This window comes from Crinia signifera, chromosome 19 (genome assembly GCF_055691185.1).
Source record: "Crinia signifera chromosome 19, ASM5569118v1, whole genome shotgun sequence".
Taxonomy (NCBI): domain Eukaryota; kingdom Metazoa; phylum Chordata; class Amphibia; order Anura; family Myobatrachidae; genus Crinia; species Crinia signifera.
In genome coordinates, this window is record NC_139226.1 from 127,497,191 (window position 1) to 127,518,765 (window position 21,575).

The following is a 21,575-nucleotide window of genomic DNA, read 5'->3' on the forward strand; positions in this document are numbered from 1 at the left end:
GTGCGCACAAAAAGGACCGGTACTTGTGTAGTTTCATGGCGCCACCATGGCGCCGTGCTACTTCCGGGTTCTACGCTCGCCACAAACTATGTTAAAAAAAGTAACTTAACTCCATGCCAACATGTATAGTTCATACCTCCACTATCCATGTTGGCACGGAGTTGATTTCAAATAGCGTGGCGAGCGTAGCGAGCCACCGAGCCTACAGCGTGGGCGAGCGAAGCGAGCCCCGCAAGGGGACTCAAACGCACGGCGCCATACTGGCGCCGTGAAACTACACAAGTACCAAAGGACCTTATTCAGGTCGCTCGACAGGGGACCAATGTTGGGTGTATGCAGCCGCATTTCTGCGCATATGCATACGCCGGGTGCGTGTGGCCACGGGGAACAGACTGTTTGGCAGGTGCACGCACCCAAGACCGCGGGCGTGGGGCTGTGGCGGATAGCTGCGCCCATGGGAACGGCCAGTGATTCATGGGCGTTCCCATGAAATCGGCCCATAACATGTATGCTGGGGGCGGGCCCACTTCCTGCCAAATGGCCACGCATATTTTACTTGGTCAGCGACCATCGAATTATGATGGATGTTCCCCCACAGCCGGCGAATGGATTTTCAGCGTGCGAGGGGGGGGGGGGGGGGGTGCGTACCGGCATTCAATGGGCAGGGTCTGCAAATTCGCATACTTGTGAATCAACCAGAATAACCCCCATATTCCGCAGCACTTTACAGAGTATAATTGACCAGTCCCATCAGCCCCTGCCCCAGCTTACAATCTATATTCCCTACCACATGTAGACGCACATTATAACTTTTTCCATCATCATTACTCTTAAGCCCTGTACACATGGGAAGATTTCAGCCATAATCACTGGGAATATGGTCTCTGAGCAACCATATCACCATGTGTACGGGGCGACTGTCGCCAACCTTGGGGACGTCGCTGGTCGACTAGTGGCCTTGTGTTTATCAGCGGCCATTTCTGCTCTCTGATGAAAACTGGACACTGAGCAATATGATCGCTGAGCAATATTAAGCCAACATTGCTCAGCGATCAGATTACTCTGCGTACAGAGCGTTATGCTAGTAAGTACAAAGTAAGCAGGATTTAGTTAATGCTGCAATAAAATGACTATTTGAACCATACTTAGCTACTTTCTGGCTGCCCATTCCTGGGAGAGGGCAGCCAGCTCAGGGGAGGCGGGGCTACATGAGTGTCTACTTGTTTGGGGGTGTGGCCAGAGTGATTGTGTTGTTTTAGCCATCCCCCCAACATGCAATGCAGTTTTTAAGGCATTACACTGCAGTGGGTGGGGCTAAAACATGGCTGACTATTCTCCTGCATTCTGCAGGAGACTCCCTGAAATAGCAGCAATCTCCCTCTCTCCCTCAGTCTCACAATCTCCCTCATTTCACCTAGCCCATATTACATGGTTACATTTTTGGGGAAAAAAAGGAATGAGCGATAGATACATTTACATTGAATTATCAGCACCATTTCCCAGCACTTTGGCAAGTATAGTATCTCCCACTAACTGCTTTGGGGCTCATCTACATTTGGATATAATTAATTTAACCTTCCTCTCAGATGTAGCAGTACACACCCACGCTTCTAGGTGCCACGTTCACAATAATTTTTTCAGAATCTCTCCATATATGGAACAAGACACACCCTTTGGGAGGAGCATGACACCCCCCCCCCCTCAATGGGGCGCTTTGCAAAATTTTACTACCAACTATAATCTCCCTGAAACTAGTTTTCAAAAGTAGGCAAGTATGGGCTAAAACGGCGCTGGGAGTCAGGGAGCTGGGCGGCTTTCCTGGAGGGATACCCCTCCTTCCAGGGGCCAGGAAGGGGACCTGATTTAAGGACCCTCCAAGCCATTCCGGGAGGGTAGGCAACCCTGATTTGAACCCACTTAAATTTACAGAAAGGATACTGTTAAGTTGTTGGTGCAGCTTTAAACATTGCCTTCTAAAAAAATGTTTGTTACATTCTAATTATAAGCCTTTAAAAAACATGCGTAATAATGTCAAGTTTCTGCTAACACTGTGGATTAATCCTTGCATGACTGTTGTTTTATAACCCACTTAAAATGCACGCAGCAGTTGGCATAAACAAAAATATAACAAATCAATAAAAGGAAAATGCTTTGCCAGGTAACATATGCGCTAAAATCTTCTTACAGCTTGTTTTGTTTTGTAAATTTATGCTTTCAACATTTATTAGTTTTCAGCGTGATATTGATGTGTCTTACAGCAGAATGCCAGTGGGGAACACAAAGCTGATCACTTAAGGCAACAAATACGCGCGAGTCAAAATGTAAAATTATAAATATCCTAAAAAACGGTACAAACTGTAGCCACCAAAGTCATGGATTATCAAGCGATCATACAAATATATGCCTACATATACTGTACCATCCTTTTTGGCCCAGGGGGGCAGGTAGGTCAGTGCAAGAAGGGCCATGGTTTATATTAAATAGAGCGCTTCCATTCGTCGGACACCAAAATCCACAATTGTTACATGCATTTAGCATTGTACTCCAGGCATGGGAATTCATAGAACACCGAGAGAACGCTGTTAAATAATTTATATATTTATTGAGAAAATATCTCCAGGGTTCATTACAAGAAAATCAGGTACCATAAACAAGAGTCAATAAAAAGTCAAAAACCATCGGACCCACTAGGTTCGACCCCCTGATCTGTTTTTATCTGTTACTTACCTGCCTAATTAATAGCCATCTTCTTATTCTTGTCAACTCTCTTCCATTCTCTTGCTTTCTATATAATCTATTAATCACATTGTATTTCTATATGTGTTCTTCCTTTTATGTTTTGCTCTTTATCTCTAAGGAAGCTTCAAAATACAGTATACATGAAGGTGATTAAAATGCTGGAGTCAGGCCCGACCACAAGCTGCCTGGAATATAAAACTGTGCCAAAACCAAATGACTCCGGAGATAATACAGCAGGCGGAAAAACAAATAAGCTACCTGCCATAGAGCCGTGCTTTGTAAATAGGTCGCTTCTAAAGGGAAATCTTTGAATTAAATATTTTATACTTTTTTTTTTTTAGAACGTCAGACTAGATTTTAAATACCAAACATCCTTATTTTATAAATGTTAATAAAAGTTCAATTTCGGATATATAAAAGGGTGCGAGGTGCCATGTTCATGTGTTTAAATGCTGACAATGGCACAGATTCAGACAGTAGTTCAATCCAGCTCAATGACATAAGATTGAAAGCTATCGCCATGACCTTCCGTGACATAGCCCCGACCAATTTCAATATATTAGCCGTCGCACCATTGGTGGAGGAGGAGCGATGAAGAGCTCCTGGAGGAGATCCAAGACAACGTGGAAGTCCTGAATGGGCATCCGTCATGCAAAAGATCTCACAGGTTGTCCTGGTCGAAGACATGACGCCAGCAAAGTTCTGGGTGGCCGGTGGACATGCAAAAGCTCTAACTGCTCTACCATCCCCAGCAGGTGCCACCCATAGGCAAGTGCCTAGTGGGAAATTTGGCACTGTGTAGTACACGACTTTGCCTAGTCAAGTCTGTGACCAAACGTTATTAAAATAAGATTCACAAGGGAATTTGTATGCAGCAGCTGCAAGAAATCTACCAGACAGCAGCTCAAAGTGTGAACAGTTATTCTAAAACAAGTTATTTCCTTGTGATGTGAAGCAGATTTCAAGTTGCTAGCATTGTGTGGGACCAGAGCTCTTATTAATAGCGGTCTTGGACGTTATATCCACATTAAATTGTACTGTACTTTACTATATGTGATTATTTCTTCCCCTATACATGGTAATGAAATTACGACACCGGTGGGAGGAGCCATACATTTGAACTGATCAGGGCCTGATGGTTATGTATTCATTTTCTTGTACATACACACATAAGGGTTAGCCAAAAATATGAAAACGGCCAATGATATACAGTAATGAACTAGACACGCATTGTGTATGTCAAACTGTCATAGTTTGTTTCCCCCCATGTGAGGATTAGCCGGTCATGGCATTTGGAGTTGCCCTGTCAACATCAATGCTAATGGACATGTTCAGCGCAGGCTGAGAGAGCAAATTGCCTGACCACAGTACCAGTTTATTTGAGATATCATGAGGAACTGTATCAAAAACGGTAATGACAGGATATAACATTTCTGCAAAAACATCAGCTAAACACCAGCGTAGACCAAAGTGTAAACAGAGACAGAAGGGCATGGAGGACGATTGTGGCCAAGAAGAAGACTACCACTGCAAAAGTGACTGCTGAGCTGCAAATACCAAGAAGCAGGGAGAGTGGTGTAACCTTCATAAATTGGAACTGCCGCGCAATGGAATACTGCCCTCTGGTCCTTCACCTTGTTCCCAACAGCAGAACGAGTTTATGTGTGGTGGACACAGAGCCAAGTGTACGATCAGGAATGTCTGTTGCATTGGCGAGGGGGGGTGATTATTTGGACAGCCTTATCAAGGTATTCTGCTGGTCCCATTATCACCATGCATGGATCAGTCTGCCAAGGACTACATAGACAATGTGGACGACCAGGTCCCTCCCATGGTGTAGACATGTCTTCAGGCAAGTGGCGACTGGTACCAAGGCCGTCTTGGATATCAGTGTTGCTCCTACACCTTATTGAGAAATAAAATCATTCTTTTCCTAGGAGTTTCCACATTTTTGACTTATTGTACCTCTATATTATACAAGTGATCAATTATAATGCTATATGGCATTAGTTATTGATATGTAACATCTTACATGTCTAAGTTTTTAATTGTATTATATGAATGTAATGTGCGTAGCAGTTATTCTGTGTCACAAATGATTGCCCACAAGACTGGCAGAATTACAGATCTCCGTATTATGTGCTTTGCATGGCGTGTTTCAAGATGTGGATTGGAGATGGTATACCAGTACCTAAAACATGTGAATATGAACTTTTGAAAAAACAAACATATACTGTTAACCTAGGTTATAATCCAGTCTCTAAACTATTCGTATGCCAACTGTCTAGTCACCCAATTAAAAGGCTTGGCTTTGGTTGAGAAAAAAAATACATTTAATTTTATAGATTAGTAGGGATAGGGATGATAAAGTTTTATTGTTCTACTTTTTAATATATTTTTTTAAATTATGTTTTTTGTTAATTTGAATGCATGTGCACCCAAAGATAGGGGTTAGTCTCCAGGTGCAAGCAACAAGCAGCAGTGGTGAGTTAGACAAGTAACCACAACTAGCCAGTGATATGGTAAATTATCTATACTTACTACTGTTAGCCAGTATTGTTGGAGAGTCAGGCATTACTCAGTAGGAATAGAAAATAGGGATTTTCAGGGCCACATGATAAGTATACCACTCAGTCATATCAAGCACAGCAGACGGCCAAGCACCAAGTTGGTTCTAGATTCTATTATATATAATTACATAGCCTACATTTTGCTATAAACCCTCTGCTAAGCTTCCAACATGCTCTGGGAACCCTGCCACTTCTTTAGATGCTGATAACGCATATCTGGCAGTAAATAGATGGCAGTGCATTATGCAAATTGTGGTAAAAGGTTCACTAGGTAAGAGTACCTGATTAAATGGAGGGTGTCCTGTTGTTCTATTATTCTATATTTGTAGCAAGTTACCCATGATCCCTATGCCTGTATAGTGCATAGAAATACTATTTCATGGCAGCAAAAACTGAATCAGGTTTACGTCTGGGATGCTTTCAATTGAAATAGTTCCTTTGCTTGCAAGACAGGGATGTCCTCACTAGCCAAAACATTATGACCATTCCCATATGATACTGTACAAATACCATAGGCTCTCTGAAAACAAAACAGAATGCTAAGGTCAGAGACATTAGGTAGCAGTAATCAAAGTGTTGAATGCAAATATGTGGTCAGGTATAAAGACTTGAGTGACTCCAATAGGAGCCAATCATTAGGGCCAAATCGCCATGTTAAAGATTACTTAAAATAAGAAAGCTTGTGGGTTGCTCAAGGAGAGAATGGTTCAAAAAGGCCATAAACCAACAACCGGGTGCAAGACAGAAGGTTTGCTGATGAAGTGGCCTCTTGCTGCAAGCTAATGTACCCTTTCCACGCTGCATGGATTGCTCGAGAATGGTTCAAAGATCATTTAGAAGAGGTCAGGGTGTTACCTTGGCTGCCAAATTCACCAGATCTCAATATTATCGAGTGTCTGGAATGTGTGTTAGAAAAACAAGCCCTTGTTGGATCTACTAGTAACAACTTGGTGCTATATACCACAGGATAGCTTCAGAGATCTTGTAGAGTCCATGTCATAGCTGGCAACAAAGCAGCCATAACATATTAGGCAGGTGGTCATATGATCATGCCCCATCAGTGTCACCTGTAGCCCATAGGAGTGAGTCAGCAAACAATAAAGCCAGGATAAGTCTTTTTGAAATGGAACTTTAATGATTTTAATGACCTTAAAAGGTCCTCCCTAAAACACTACAGGACTCTTTAGTTCTAGCATTCATATATAATACTGCTTTCACATTGCAGAAATGGGTAATGACACGGTATTCTTAAATGGGACTTTAAAACGGGTCTGAGCCTTGAGACCTTTCACATTGCAGGTGAAAACCGTTTTAAAAATCATTTAATACCATTCAAACATTCAACCCGTTTAACCCCCAAGGGACACGTTTCAAGCCATTGAAATAGAGCTGTTCAAACTGCCAAAAAAACAGCTTTAAAACGTGTAGGACTCTGCTTTTTTTTAACCGTGTTGAAATACCGGTTATCTTTAACCGGTAAATCAACTCTGGCACTTTCACATTGCAGCCTTAAACGTTTTAATATGGGAAAAAAACGGCAATATACCGTTTTAAAAGTGCGATGTGAAAGGGGTATCTGTGACTGGGAAGGAGATTCCATAAATATTACTCTTTAACCAATCTCTCTCTCGGAGGATAGTTTGACATTGGTTCTGTTTCTGGGTTTTAGCTCTGCCTGCACACTGCTTGCGTACAGCTCAATAAACACTACCAATAAGATACAAGACATTCCTGTTTAGCATTACTACCAGGGACGCCCAATCCTACTTGACATATTTCATATGCTTCTGTTGTTGTCATTTAAATACCAGTGGACAGTTATTAAATGGCTTCTCTCCATTGCAAGACTTCTGATGCATGCATCACTGGGACGCCATTACTCTTCCCACCTGTGCCATTTGATTTGTAAGCCCTCTGGCAATGATCAATCTCAAGGATGAGGAGAAGCATCGACATCTTCAATTTTTTATAATGTGCCACAAAGTGCATGAGAGAGGTCAGCGTATCGCGTCACAGAATTTTACACCGATAAAGATAAAAGGACACCAAAGGAAAGAGGCAGTCCTCCCCATGAGAGTGTACAATTCAGAGCCAATGAGCCAGGTGTCAAGGACCCATAATCCCTTGCATGCAGTGGTAGGATCCATAATAAGTGGTTCATTTTTGCAAAATATTGAATATTGACTTGGTGGTATGCATCGTTATTGTTCAGGTCTCTGGTGTTCATGGAAAGGATAGTGGATAACAAGTTATCCACCGGTGTGGGGGGCGCAAGGTATATGGGTTGTTCTGCCAAGCTGCAGTGTAAGAAAAAGGGGATAGTTAGTCCCCAACTAGAAAGAAGAAAAAGCGAAGAAATAGTCCCCAACTAGAAAGAAGAAAAAGCGAAGAACACTGCGCTAAGTACAATTGAATGACAGTAAGAAAATTAATTGTGTAACAATAATTGCCAATAATGTGCCAACGGTAGGGTAAAAGTATCACTTTTAATAAAAATATAGGGAAGATAAATGAAAAGAGGATTTGTTAAAAAAGTATTAATAATAAAAAATGTGATTTAAAAAGTCCAGTTCATACGGTACCGTATTTTTATGACCATAAATGTATGGGTCCGTTCCTATTAGGTGTCTTCCAGGGATGTAAATGATGGGTCCAATGTGTCCAGATAGCAGGCACTTTGTGGAGAGGCAATCTCCTGGTGTGTCACCTTATGTCCTGTATAGGGCAAGTGTAGGCCTCTAGATAAATGGCTTCAGATGGTTTTGCCCAAGGTGCCGATGGAGTTCCCTGATGTACGGGAAGGAGGAGAAAAAGGAATGGAAGACTGGTCCGGATCCAAATAGTGGTCAATAAGGGGGTTTAGAGCTGGACAAGGGTATTCCTGGTAGTCCACCAACGCATTTCGCCAGTTCCCTGGCTTTATCAAGGTGTGCAAGATGTTGCTACTACAGGGTTTATACTGGCACATACCATTGGCACATTATTGGCAATTATTGTTACACAATTAATTTTCTTACTGTCATTCAATTGTACTTAGCGCAGTGTTCTTCGCTTTTTCTTCTCTCTGGTGTTCATGGTGTTATTTTTATTCAAGGTACACTGATGATACTTGGCAGCGTTATCTCCCATGTGTACATAGGAATTTCTTCTTTTACCTTAATAGCTTATTCAAGTAGAATAATCTAGGCTCGTCTTACTATGCAGTTGCTTATTATTGCTGCATGCATCATGCAAAGAGGATAAAAGTACAGGGAGGTTAGAATCCCCAGACGGGTGGTGTCATCGCACAGGTTTCATTATTGCCTACTAGAGGACTGATTAAATATGCTGAAAGCTATTTTACACATCTGATATGTTGACAAATTTGAATATGTCTTGGGTTGATGGAAGTAGAAAAATTTAGATTTTGTCATGTGAACAAAAAAACAAGAATTTCTTATGCACATTACAGCTTTCCAGAATTGAAACTGAAAACACACACACACACGTAAGCCGGCTCGAAGAAAAAGCTTCGAAAGCTAGTCTGTTACTTTCTGTGTTTGTGCATGTGTGAGAAAGTTGTATTTTTACTCACTGCCAGCAGATGGCAGTGTTTCGGAGACTCACGGACACAAGACATTTTATATACAGTACATATAAATATATACACACACATATACATAATATAGATTACAGTTATGGAGCCATGCTTGGTCTTAATGATGCGCATTTGTCATTTAGCCCGACCACCTCTCTATGGACCCACAAATCCCTTCATCTTGTGGGTGAAGCCTAGTGACTGACCGCCCCCAAAGTGACAAGCAAAGTCTAATCTCCAGGCTTCTCCCAGAAAAATAGACCTAAAAAGCTTGCCAACTCTGAATACTGTAGACCAATTAAACCAAATAACCAATCTTAGCATATTTAACTGTAAATTTCTTAAGGCAGCAGAACATGTGACTTGCAATGGTGAATGGGTTAATTCAATCTATTTAAACAGTAATCATTTACTTCTAGAGAATTTTATATTGGGAGGTACAGGAGGTGTTTTCCATACTCTATAGAATGTTTTAGTAACAATGGTACAGATGCACTAAGCTTCAAAAGTGATACAATGGAGAGTGATAAACAACCAACCAATCAGCTCCTGCCTGACAGTTTTCAAACACAGTCTGTGGCATGGCAGGTAGGAGCTGATTGGCTGGCTGTTTATTACTCTCCATTGTATCACTTTTGAAGCTTAGTGTACCTGTCCCAAAGTGTAAACATGTGTACACTTCTTCGCTATATACAGTAGACAAACAGCCATGGTCAGTGGCATGCATCAGTGCTCATTGCCCGCCCATACACACTTTTGAGCTCAAAGTAGCTTGCAGTATAGTAGACAAAAAAAATGTCTACGTTACAGCTTATGCTTTTGAAGGCAGAAAACTTTCTTGAATCGCTCTCTGACCTTGAATAAAAATAACTTGACAATAAGACCCTAATAGAAGGCTAATGTTTGAGCAGCAACATGTTTCTTTACTAACAAAGAGCGGAAAGCTCAGAGGGGACATCAGATTTGTGGAGAATAATGCACTTTTTATGAAATAAAAGTACTTTTATTGATTTAGATTTGAAATGGTTCATTGTAAAACGTGGTAGTCAGTTGGCAGAAAATTCCCAAAAGGAATACAATTTAACAAAAGGGACTTTTGAACATGAAATGCGGCAGCCAGAAGTTATCCACTGGAAAACAGAAAAAGGTGGGCTTCGTTTGGTCTGTGTATTACAGGCATGTCCAATCTGTGGCCCTCCAGCTGTTGTGAAACTACACATTCCAGAATGCCTTGCCATAGTTTTAGCATTCCCTATTAGCAAAACTGTGGCAAGGCATGATGGGACTTGTAATTTCACAACAGCTGGAGGACCATGGTTTGGACATGCCTGGTGCAATATGTTTAAGAGACAGCTATTATGGAGAAATACAGGTGGTTTCTAGAATAGCAAATAGCTAACCACACTTTTACTGCGGGGTCGGAATTATTTTCCTTGAGGAGACAGATGTGTCATGTTGTATTGAATACACAGACAAAGCATTCAATCTCAACACCCCAAGGTATAAAGCATTAGATACAATTCAGTGAAACATTCATCTATAAGGTTTATCTCTGGGTTACAACACCATCATCCGAACAATTAATGGCTGACTGGTCTGGACTTATACCTTACAAGAGGTCAACGTTGTCCAATTCCCTTAAAAGAGAGAAGCTCTACGCCGACTGTAATCAACACTATTCAGACAGGCACGCAGACAATTATTCTTTACACATAGCCTGCAAAAGCTTTTGTGAGTCAAGACAAATATTGTAGACAATTACCAGGGAAGTTCAAGAACAGAGCATTATGTACCGAATGCAATGGGTCATGTTGGAGGGTATGCATACACACTGAATGATATCGGCCATCGATATCGTTCAGTGAGATCACCGGGGCCTGCTGAATATGCAGGTTGAATGGCTATATAGCTAAATTGGCCTGTCTTTATACACTAGACAATATAGTGAACGATATTGCTCAGGTTCCCCTTGTTGAGCTATATCTTTCACTACATCCTCTATTGTGTATGGGGCAAAAGGAATGCGTTCTAGCCAAAAGACCAGAACCGATATGCAGACAATGGTGAGGATGCCGGCACCGGATTCCAGACAGCTGGCATCCTCAAAGTAAGTATGCAGGTAGGGATAAGGGTAGGGCAAGGGGAAGGTTAGTGTACTTACCCGATTCCTGTCGGAAATTGCTGGCACCCGGATTCTGACTGCCGGCATCCCCACCTCCAATCATTAATATGTATATCCTCTAATATATTTAGGAACCATAAACAAAAAAATATGTATATACATAGTGTTCATTCTAGCACCCGCTATATTTGAAAACCCATGCAGTTCCTCTTACCTGCCTGGGGTGTCGCTGTCTGCTGTAGTGCTTCTAGCACAGTGTGGTCTGTATATCAGCACTGATATGGAAACCAGACCTGTGCTAGAAACACCACAGCAGACAGTGATACCCCAGGCAAGGAAGAGGAACTGCATGGGTTTTCAAAGATGGCGGGTGCTAGAATGAACACTATATACACTAAGGGGGTCATTCTAATGGACTCGGTAAGCTACAAGGATCACAGCTTACCGAGCACCAGAAATGCCGGCCATCTGAGCGCCCAGCCCCCGCCACCGATTCCCTTCGGTACCATGCGAGGGAATGTGAAACTAAGACACATCCTCCCCCTTCCCACACCAAAGCCATTCACAAAGGGGAGCTGCATATGCACATAAAATGTGCAGATCCCCTAACATCGGAACAGGGCCGAATTCAGCCCTGTCAATGATTCAGAACTCTGGGTCATCCCTGTGCTGCCGCGGCGACTGCCCTTGTCTATTTTCCCAGTTATATATGGGACAAGAGTTAATGTGGGAATCAGATGTTAACCCTTTGTAGTCCAATTTTTTTTTTGTAATTCAAACAGTCTGGTTTAAATGTTTAAATTAATTGTAAAAACTTTTTTTTAAATGGTCTACTGTACATTGATTGTTGAATGAGGTTAATGTTTTTAATGTGCCTCACTAATGGATCTGCCACTAGCGCTAGGGCTGTTGAGACTGACTAGACATTGGGCCTGAAAGGGTTAAAAAGATGCCAACATGCCTAAAAGGGCTGTTATATTTGGGGGGGGGGGGGGGTATGGATCGTTGGGTCAACCCAAATTAGGTTGGCCCCATATGGCCAATATGCCATAGGCTAATGGGGTCAAAAGGTCGATAAGGACATTAGCTCAACATGGAAAAAAATAGAGGAATATTGGGTACCATTTTAAGCAACACGTAACCCCAATTAGAGTATGTGTTCCCTCTCCATGCTTCAGGCAAGGTGCCTCAATCCACTACAATCGGAAAAGATACTATTCTCAATCACAGTCCACGTGGATGGTAAAGGATGAAAGAATGGAGAAGAAAAGAGGTAAAGAAAGAAAAGCAATGGTGTGGACAATGTGTGTGTCTACCATATAAACCCATCGACCTAATGCAGGTCTAGCATATGGGGGTCATATTGACTGCCGACGTAATTAAGGTCGATCTATCTTCTGGATACCGCATTTGAGGTGTATAGTTTAGAACGTCATTATTATTGTAATAATGGATATTGATAGATCAGGAACTCTTAATGGACCATAAAACATACAAAAACTGTACATTTAATGGTATTATAGTTAGATCAAATGTTGGAATATCAGCAACAAGCTACAACTCCCACCATCCTTTGCCAGCTAAAGGCTGCCTAGTGTAAGCTGCTCAGTATCAATCATTCCCTACTTTTCTGCTGACAACTCATACAGTAATTTGCCTCCCAAATTGAAATGTAATTCAGCACATCTTGGGCGCTTTCAAAAATATTTTGAGACATTTCTCATTTCCTTTGGTTTCTCTTTTTTTCAGATTTAATCTCTGAGGCACCTGGATATAATTTTCCTCTGTTGTTTTGTTTTTATATAGAATATTGAACTGTTGATATGATGGATCAGTACACAGATGCAATTATTCTTTACACAAAGGACCCGTAGTATTATCTTTATGCACTGCTGCAAACTTCGAGAAATCATTATTGCGTTTTTGGTCTCAACTGTTCTAAACAGAAAGCAGATAAAAGACTGGAGGTGGTAAACTGCTGACGCTACGTGTAGACGCTTTATGGCTACAAGGAGAAGCTTCCAAAAATAAAATGCTTTGGGGCTTATATATTAATGCACTAAATAACGTTTATTTAAATTGTCTGTGAGCCGTCAGGATCCGTAAAAGGGCCCAAGACAGTTATGCGGCTGCAGGATGTGTGTAACAAACTGGGAGCTTTAATAAAGCTTAATCTCATAGGTTAAGTAATACCCCTTTCACATTGCCAAAAAAAACCGGGTAGGACCCGAGATGCTGATCGACCAACCCGTCAAGTTGACCCGGGTTAAACTCGATTCACCCTCTGTATAATGCGCGACCCAGGTTTAATGTGAATGCGCCGGAGCGAGGATTGTGATGTCGACACAGCTTTTCGATGTGAAAGGGGTAGAAGATTGGTTTATTGTAAATAAGGAATGAAAACTAAATATAAGCTGAACACAATACACAGTCGCTGGCTCACAAGCAGTGATTGAAAATATGATCTAGCGAGGAACTGTGGTGAACGTCTAGTACTGTAATATGGACCGTCTCTGGAGGTAAAACATAGAAACATAGAATTTGACGGCAGATAAGAACCACTTGGCCCATCTAGTCTGCCCCTTTTTTAAACATGTTACCTCGAACCATATTTGATCCTTAGTTTTTGTAAGGATATCAATATCCCTATCCCAAGCATGTTTAAATTGTACTACTGTATTTGCCTCTACCACCTCTGATGGGAGATTATTACACTTATCCACTACTCTTTCTGTGAAGTAATTCTTCCTCAGATTTCCCCTGAATCTTCCCCCCTCTAGTTTCAGTGCATGTCCTCGTGTTCTGTTGCTCCTATTCCTGTGAAGAATGTCTCCCACCTGTACCTTGTTAAAACCCTTGATATATTTGAAAGTTTCTATCATGTCCCCCCTTTCCCTTCTCTGCTCTAAAGTATACATATTAAGATCTTTTAGTCTTTCCTGGTACGATTTGTGATGTAGGCCATGCACCATTTTAGTTTCTCTTCTTTGTACAGTCTCTAATGTATTTATATCCTTCTGGAGATATGGCCTCCAGAACTGAACACAATACTCTAGGTGAGGTCGCACCAATGACCTATACAGTGGCATTATTACTACTTCTTTGGTAATAGCAGAAGTCTATAAAGAATAGTTCAGACAATGATACTTCAAGGTAGGTGTAAATCGGTAGGATGAAGTAAACGGAGTTACCAGGAAGCGGTACAAAGTACCCCAGAGATAGACTGTGGAAGTTGGTAAATAGGCAGGTCAATGAACCATGGAGATATACTGGTGCAGAATAGGAAATGCGAGCAGCTAAAATGTCTCCAGAGCAACTGCAGTCTGTCATGGGATCAGCAGAAGAGACGGATTGTTGTTCAAGACAGGTTTTCCCAGATGACAGAGTAGCTTGGCTGAACAGAATCACATAGGAACCTGAATAGTGCTAGAATAGCATACCTCCCAACTGTCACGATTACAGCGGGACAGTCCCGATTTTCGGGTCCTGTCCCGCCGTCCCACCTGCGGCAGGCATTGTCCCGCTGTGGGGGGTGGCAGTTGGGAGACCCCCCAATCTGGTAGAATAGACGCTGTGCGCATGCGCACAGCGTCTATTCTCGTATGAAAATGAGGTTGCGGCTAATTAGCACAAGCCACGCCCTCATTTACATACGCCCCGCCCCCTTTCCGGGCGCTAGTGTCCCTATTTCATCCGGACTGAAGTTGGGAGGTATGGAATAGTATGACACTTTAGCAGCCAACAATCACAATCAGGGGTGACTTGATAACACAGCTGTGCGTTTAGCACTTGGAGAGAGCACAGTTTAGCACATAAGTCTAGGAATAATGAAACATAGTGCTCAGATAGTACAAGAGTCTGTGAATAGCACTTAGAATGTCTGACACATGTGATAATGAATGTACGCATTTAGATTCATGGCTCCTGCAGAATTCTAAGTAGTCCGGAAAACCGGAAAAGCAGGACTTTGCAGGGACTTGGAACATTCAATAACTAACAGGAGATACGGGATAATGCTCAGTAATACTGGCTGGTACTGGAGACACACTGCAGTAAAATGGAACTATTTGGACTATGCATTCAAATTGAGTACTGCAGACTAGAACCAGTAGTCAGGAAACTGCTGAAGTTGTACTGGCAATGAGTAGCAGCCACTGAGAGACTTACATAGGCCACTATGGCTGCTGATTGGACACAGGAGTCATGAGTAGGTAATCTGGACTGGAATTGGTTGAGCAGTGGTCAGGTGATCTCAGCCAAGAGAATGATGCCCTAGGTCAGAGCTGGCTCCACAGGAAAGAAAAAAAGGAAACAAACTTAATTTGCTGCAGCTAATTGACCCCCCCTCCTCGGGCTATTGAATTAGCCCCAAAGCAAGCACATAAAAGGGGATTTTATTTCATTCAGATAAACTGATGTTTTTGCAATCACTAAAAACATATATGTATATCTACTTACAAACATGTAAGCCAGAAAGCTAGGTCAGGTATACAACGACTTACTTGGTGTATGGTAAACCTACTGTTCTCGTACCACTGCTGGAGCATTGCTTAACTTCCCCAGTGACATTTCCTCAACTAAAAAGGATTGCAATTGCTGTATTGAGCAGCGATATATAAATCTTCATTTAAGATGGGTCTTGATAAATAGAACCCTCATTAGCAGATTTCACTTTATAAAATGGTCAGTTCAAGTATACATTACATACTGCAGTGCAAATGTTGGCCCTAAACTGCCATTTTTGGGTGGAACAACATTCATGAGAATGCAGCCTATTAATACACATCAAAGACCTATGCGTAGTTATCATTTCGTCTCGACTTACAAAAATGACCGTCTCCAAAACTCTATAGTAATGCCACCAGACCCTAGTGAATTGCTAGACTTCATTCAAATATGTGGATTCAAAATGGCTTCCTTTACCGTTCTAGTTGCTAAAACCAATTATGCATATGTAAGGAGATTAGGAGAAGACCACTTTAGTGATTCCCAAGGTAGAGGAGATCATCGAGTATGTGTTTTTAATTATGGTGAAATAAGAGTCTCTATTGTTACAGCCCTAGCACATGATGTTTTTGCTGAAAATTCCTAATGGTTATATATTTGGTCTATAGAAAACTGAGGTAGTGTGCCCCAGAGGAGTACTGCGAAGAAAAGTGTAACATAGCAGTATACAATGTCAAAGGCCATCATATGGCAAATATTACATAATATCACAGATCGAGAGTGACACAGATGTCAAATACTAGTACACAGCATTACATACTAATAGAGACTGCCACAGGCCATGAAGGAACAGCACAAGCCTCAGACCCCACTGGGAGAGGAACAACACTGCCAGCAGCACTGCTGGAAGCCCCCCCCGAGTGTTATATCCCCATTATAAACTCCACCGAACTTACTATACATTGTATATTTCACCTAGCACTAAACATGCCTCTAGGGCGACACATGCTTTATTCATAGAAAACTAGGAAAACAGCAATTATCTCCAAGTGATATTTCCGAACATATATTTCCAGAAGCAAATATAGCCAGAATAACAATAGCACTTGACACGTTTGCTCCCTTAAGACTCGGTCAATTGAGAGATGGAAACAATAGTCACGAGGCCAGGAGGATTACACCAACATAATCTGCTGTCAGCTGTGCACATGATAATTTTAAGGCTATTGTCTTGGATCGCATCATATATCAGTTATTGGGTTTATACGATACAATCACTGCTGCTACGACGACGATGGCAACGGATAAGATTGTTTAAAGCAATCAGAGTATTTATTTTAAAAAGTGATGTGAGGTAAGTGTGATGCATTACAACCGTACAAGCAGAACAGAGCAGCAAGTGAGGAGGGAGGACCAAGAACTGCAGCACCCACGAACTGCTGATAAGAGTCTGCTGTGGACGCGAAGTTCTGCAAAACTGCAATAATAGGAGCAATCACAAAGCAGTAATTAAGCCTAATAGACCACAGACAAGTTATTTGTTTTATGCTTTGATTTAGCATTTTTCATAATGTGGCTTCATATCTGAGACAGCTGTCATAGTCACGCAGCAGATGGAGGGAACCATATTTCCGAAGTTGTATTACGTTGCAAAGGCTGGAACTGCCCACAGTCAACGTTTAATGCATTACGCTACAGAATAATGAAGATTGGGAAGAATTTGTGAAACATCAGTGCAACACATGATGTTACTACAGGTAGTGGCCTACAGTATTTCATCCTCTCATTTCCATGGACAATTGCAGGTATTATAAAGCCTTTCCCTAGAAATATCCCTATTTTCCAGCATTGGATGTTGCACCTAGGCAGTCCAAATGATCTTATGAACGGGGAACAAACCCCGCATTCTATTCATAACCTTTTAATATAAACAATAGAACACATAATACAATTAATTCAAGAAACCTTTATAAGATTTGTGATACGCGGAGGTCACTGCACACTGCTCTGACTTCTCCAGAGCAAAGTATTTATGCAAATTGTTATCAAACACTGTATTTATAGCACCAACATACAGCTCGAGACGCAATGCACTGTTACGCATCAAAGTTAGCTGTCAAATTTTAGCCTGAACAAATGAGAAAACTACAATATCGCTGCTAAAGGGATCTGATCCCGGGATGTTCTGTCTATTTGTTTTACCAAACCCCAGATTTCCTACCTACTGTCACCTCTCGAAGCCTTCTCATCTCAGCCATATCCAAGCAACAACCCTTCTGGTCTCTACTCAGATCTTCTTTCTGACTTTTATAAAAACAGATTTGGAATTGCAATGCCCCAAAAATTTGCTCAGCGACTTAAACAAGTATTAAAGTACGGCTAGATGGGAAAAAAAAGGAGATTGCAAAGATGGATCACATTCATTTCATTACGGGCAGCCTTGTGTTCTAAAGTAATCATGCCTGTCTGTTGTAACCCTTTCGCTTCAGAAGAAAAATATTAGGTCTGAAAAGCGATTATACACATGTAGCAATATTAGATAGGATAGATCCATGGAAAGACCAGTATTTAGTAATAGTAAATAATTAAAATATAAAACTCCATATATATATTTCTTCTTACCAATCTGGCCAATTTTCATATTTGGTTCAGCGACAATACTTCCTCCAATCCACAAAAATTCCTCGGCCAGCCAGGAGATCCCTGATTTCTTTTGCTGTAAATGCGGTTTTGACATTTCCATGTCCAAAAAATGTACATATTCTAATATTTTACCTCAGCTAGCCTTCCAACTAACTTCCGAGGACATGGACAAAAAGTTCCAACTAAGCCAAAATATACTGACGTCAAAGTATGAGAAATACAGGTACATACAGGTGCATCTAGAAATAACGGACAAAGAATATTCTTCATATTCTAACGCGCCAAATTACAACAAACAAAACAACTCCGGAAGTTCCGTTACCAACTATTAAAGTATTTGCGTCCAATATATATAAAGAAGGTTTTGGACCAGCACTGGTCTGCTCCTGGTTATCTTTATCCAGCAAGAATAAAGCATATTCCATTTCTAAATTCCATGCAAAATCCTTGTATTTTCAGTTCCAAGAACATGTGGTACAGATATTCTTTAAAATAGTGCAAGTATTTTCCAGTGTATACAGTTCATTGGGGACTTTTTGGTCAATCCAGCTAGGTAGATTAAATGGTTTTTGAAGACCAAAAAAATAAGTAAATAATAATAAAAAAGTGTCCTTATCCAGTACAACATTAGATCGCAACACACTTGACAAAACCACAGAGATAAACACACAGCGTGCATTCAAGTGGATTTATAAACCTGTCACGTGTAACATCCCAGCGACAAGGTCTCTGCTCTATCTAGTCAGGGGATTATCATCCTGCGAAAGGCAAATAGGGGTGGGGGGGGGGGGGGAGGGTTATTTCACCAGTTTGAATGACTCACTATCCCAAAGGTATGATCCACAAGCAAGTGTAAAAGAGTTCACACAAGCAGTATTAGATTCAAAATGTTCAGGACATTACAAATGGAAACTCAATTAGTCATGTCCTCATGAGACTCTCTCTTCACACTGAAATCATAGTAGTGAAAGGTTTCATTGTGTATAAGGCACCATTATAAAACCAATTCAGCCTAAAATCACTGCTTTGGATTTACTTCAAGACTGCTTTCATTCACTAAAATATCAGCAAACTTCTGTGACAATTAATATTTTATAATAAGAACAAAAAAAAAAATACAACAGGTAACAATTGTTTTCATACAAAAGAGACAGCCATTTTGAGGCCAGAATGTATAAAAATGTATCCCACTCTGTCACTATAAGCCAGCGACATTACCAACTAAGCATTGGTAACCAACTAAGGTGATGCGTGTCAGCCATTTTGTGGGTAAAAGTTCACATATACAGTAATTAAGTCATAGTTCGGATTTCCTGCAAAACTTGAATAAATCTAGTGATAACAGGATCTGTTCTTTCTCGAAGATTAAAAACAAGTTTTAAATAGTCAACCAGGACGCATTTCAATTCTACACATACAGAACAAATTATACCTATAGATGAACAGAGTAATGATTGTGAGGAGTAACAGATAATCCTGTATTCACCAAACCCCTTAAGTCCGCAGTCTTAGTTCAACTGCAAGGATTTGTTAAGTGGCAGCGTAGAACGTACTTTAAGAGGGGTTAATGTGGAAAATCCTTCTCTTACTCCTGTTCCTGAAACATACTGAGCAGAAGTGCTTAGGAAATAAGCCTATTAGGATACGTTTCTATTCTTACCTTATTTCATCTTCACATGAACCTCTCCTGGGTTCTAATTAAAATACAGTTTGCACTAAAGTACTTAGAGAATGTAGCTGTTCGGTGAGTGTAAAGGATAAGAGAGTGTCAACATAAATAGCTATGATATATCAATTTTCTCCATATAGATGTTTGAACATTGGCATATACTGTATAACTGGGGTAGCCAACTCCAGTCCTCGAGAGCTACCAACAGTGCATGTTTTCCAGCTCTCCTCACAGAATCACAAGTGAAGTAATTAGCTCCACCTGTGGATCTTTCAAAATGTGTCAGTCAGTAATGAGTGCAGCTGAGCAGCAGCTAGGCTGTCTGGATAATGGGAACTGTTGGTAGCTCTCGCACTGCTGTATAGTATACACTACAGTGCAGTATGCAGGACACAACCAAAACCAGGTTAATACCTCACAAAGCCCAAGACAGGTTCAGAGGCCCCCATCTTTGTTGCGACCTTGCAAATAAACATTTTCCTAAACAAACTAGAGATGGCACTACCTAAACAAATAAATCACGTCCTCCACCTCACACTTGCCTACGTCAAATCACTCCTCTCCCAAAGACTCCTTGTGAAGAATCATGACCTGGATGTAAAGATGGAGGACGACACTCTCCACGATAGTAAATCTTACTTAATAAACACTATACGGTAAACAGGTAAATCATCATCAAAGTCGATGCTTAGAATCTCACAAAAGGCAGTAAAAGTTCAATATTCAGTGATTTTCCCCATAGAATCGGAGGTGGTAATAATACTGAACATGAGCAATACAGGCCAAACTCAGTGGCTTTAAAACTCCCACCCTTTAATAAATAAATCTATAATCTCTGGGAGAGGTACGTTCAATAATAACGAGAAAAAGGATTTGGAGAATTCGCATTCTGAAAATCATTAAAATGTTTTTAAACCCTGGGTCCATACTCTATTTAAAATGTTTCTGCCATTTCCATGGATCTAAAATTAGAGGGGCCTATCGATATATTGAATTAGCAAGAAAAATACAAATCTGCAACTAATAAACTTAAATAACCACGAAAGCACCTGCAATGCTCTGACTCTCGTCTGCGCTGTGAAAGTGGTAAAACTAAAACAATAAAAATGTAATAAATCCTGGAAAATGTCTTTAAAATATGCTTCCTGTGCATTTATAATGAGAAGTGGGCAACCTGCTCTATTTTGTTGAATCTTAAGAGGATTCTTTTGACATTTAAAGGAAAGCTGGAATGGAGGTGAATGTGTGTATTAATAATAAATTTACCTTGTAGACAGATGTTACAATGTTGTATAAATTAGTGCTTACATTGCATCACTTGAGAGAAGCCCACTCCCACAGTACTTGTGTTACAAAACAGTCTGCTCACCTGCAGCGGTTATGTAAATAGTTCTTACTTTTACACCTTTAAAGGGACTTAAATTCACCATCGGTACTCTTATGCTTAAAACCCTTAACTAAAATAACCATAAAATAACCACAAGGACTCAAGTGCTGGCATTTCAAATAATGAAGGACTGGTATTTTCCTACCTCCTTCTTTCAGTATTAGAAATGACCTTTTTGAGCATTGTCATTTTTCTTTGTATTTGTCGAAACTTTGGTAAACATTTAGTTTTTTTCGCCTTAATATTATTGAACTTTTAATTGGTTAGCTTGTTTGGGTATGTTCTTGCTTTTGTTTCAGTTGAACAACACCTCTTCAGTGCCAGTGATGTATTATTTATTTTGAAAACTGAGTATAACTATAAATATTGGTGGCGGCACTAAAGAACGGTCAGAGGAAAAGAAAAGGAGGGGGTAGGATCAC

The 21,575-nt window shown here is 40.8% G+C and overlaps 1 protein-coding gene across 10 annotated transcripts in view; it reads right to left on the reverse strand.

The window, feature by feature from the left end:
• The window catches only part of PLCH2 (phospholipase C eta 2), a 595,308-nt gene that overhangs the window by 213,607 nt on the left and 360,126 nt on the right, over positions 1-21,575 (reverse strand). For 5 of the 10 annotated variants that reach the window (XM_083163310.1, XM_083163312.1, XM_083163317.1 and 2 more), the window contains exon 1: positions 18,077-18,212. The exons of the other annotated variants lie outside the window; for them this stretch is intronic. In XM_083163310.1, coding sequence (XP_083019436.1) covers positions 18,077-18,197 — 121 coding nt within the window. In that variant the 5' untranslated portion in view covers positions 18,198-18,212. Of the gene's footprint in view, positions 1-18,076; positions 18,213-21,575 lie in introns of those variants that run through there. 10 annotated transcript variants of the gene reach the window in all.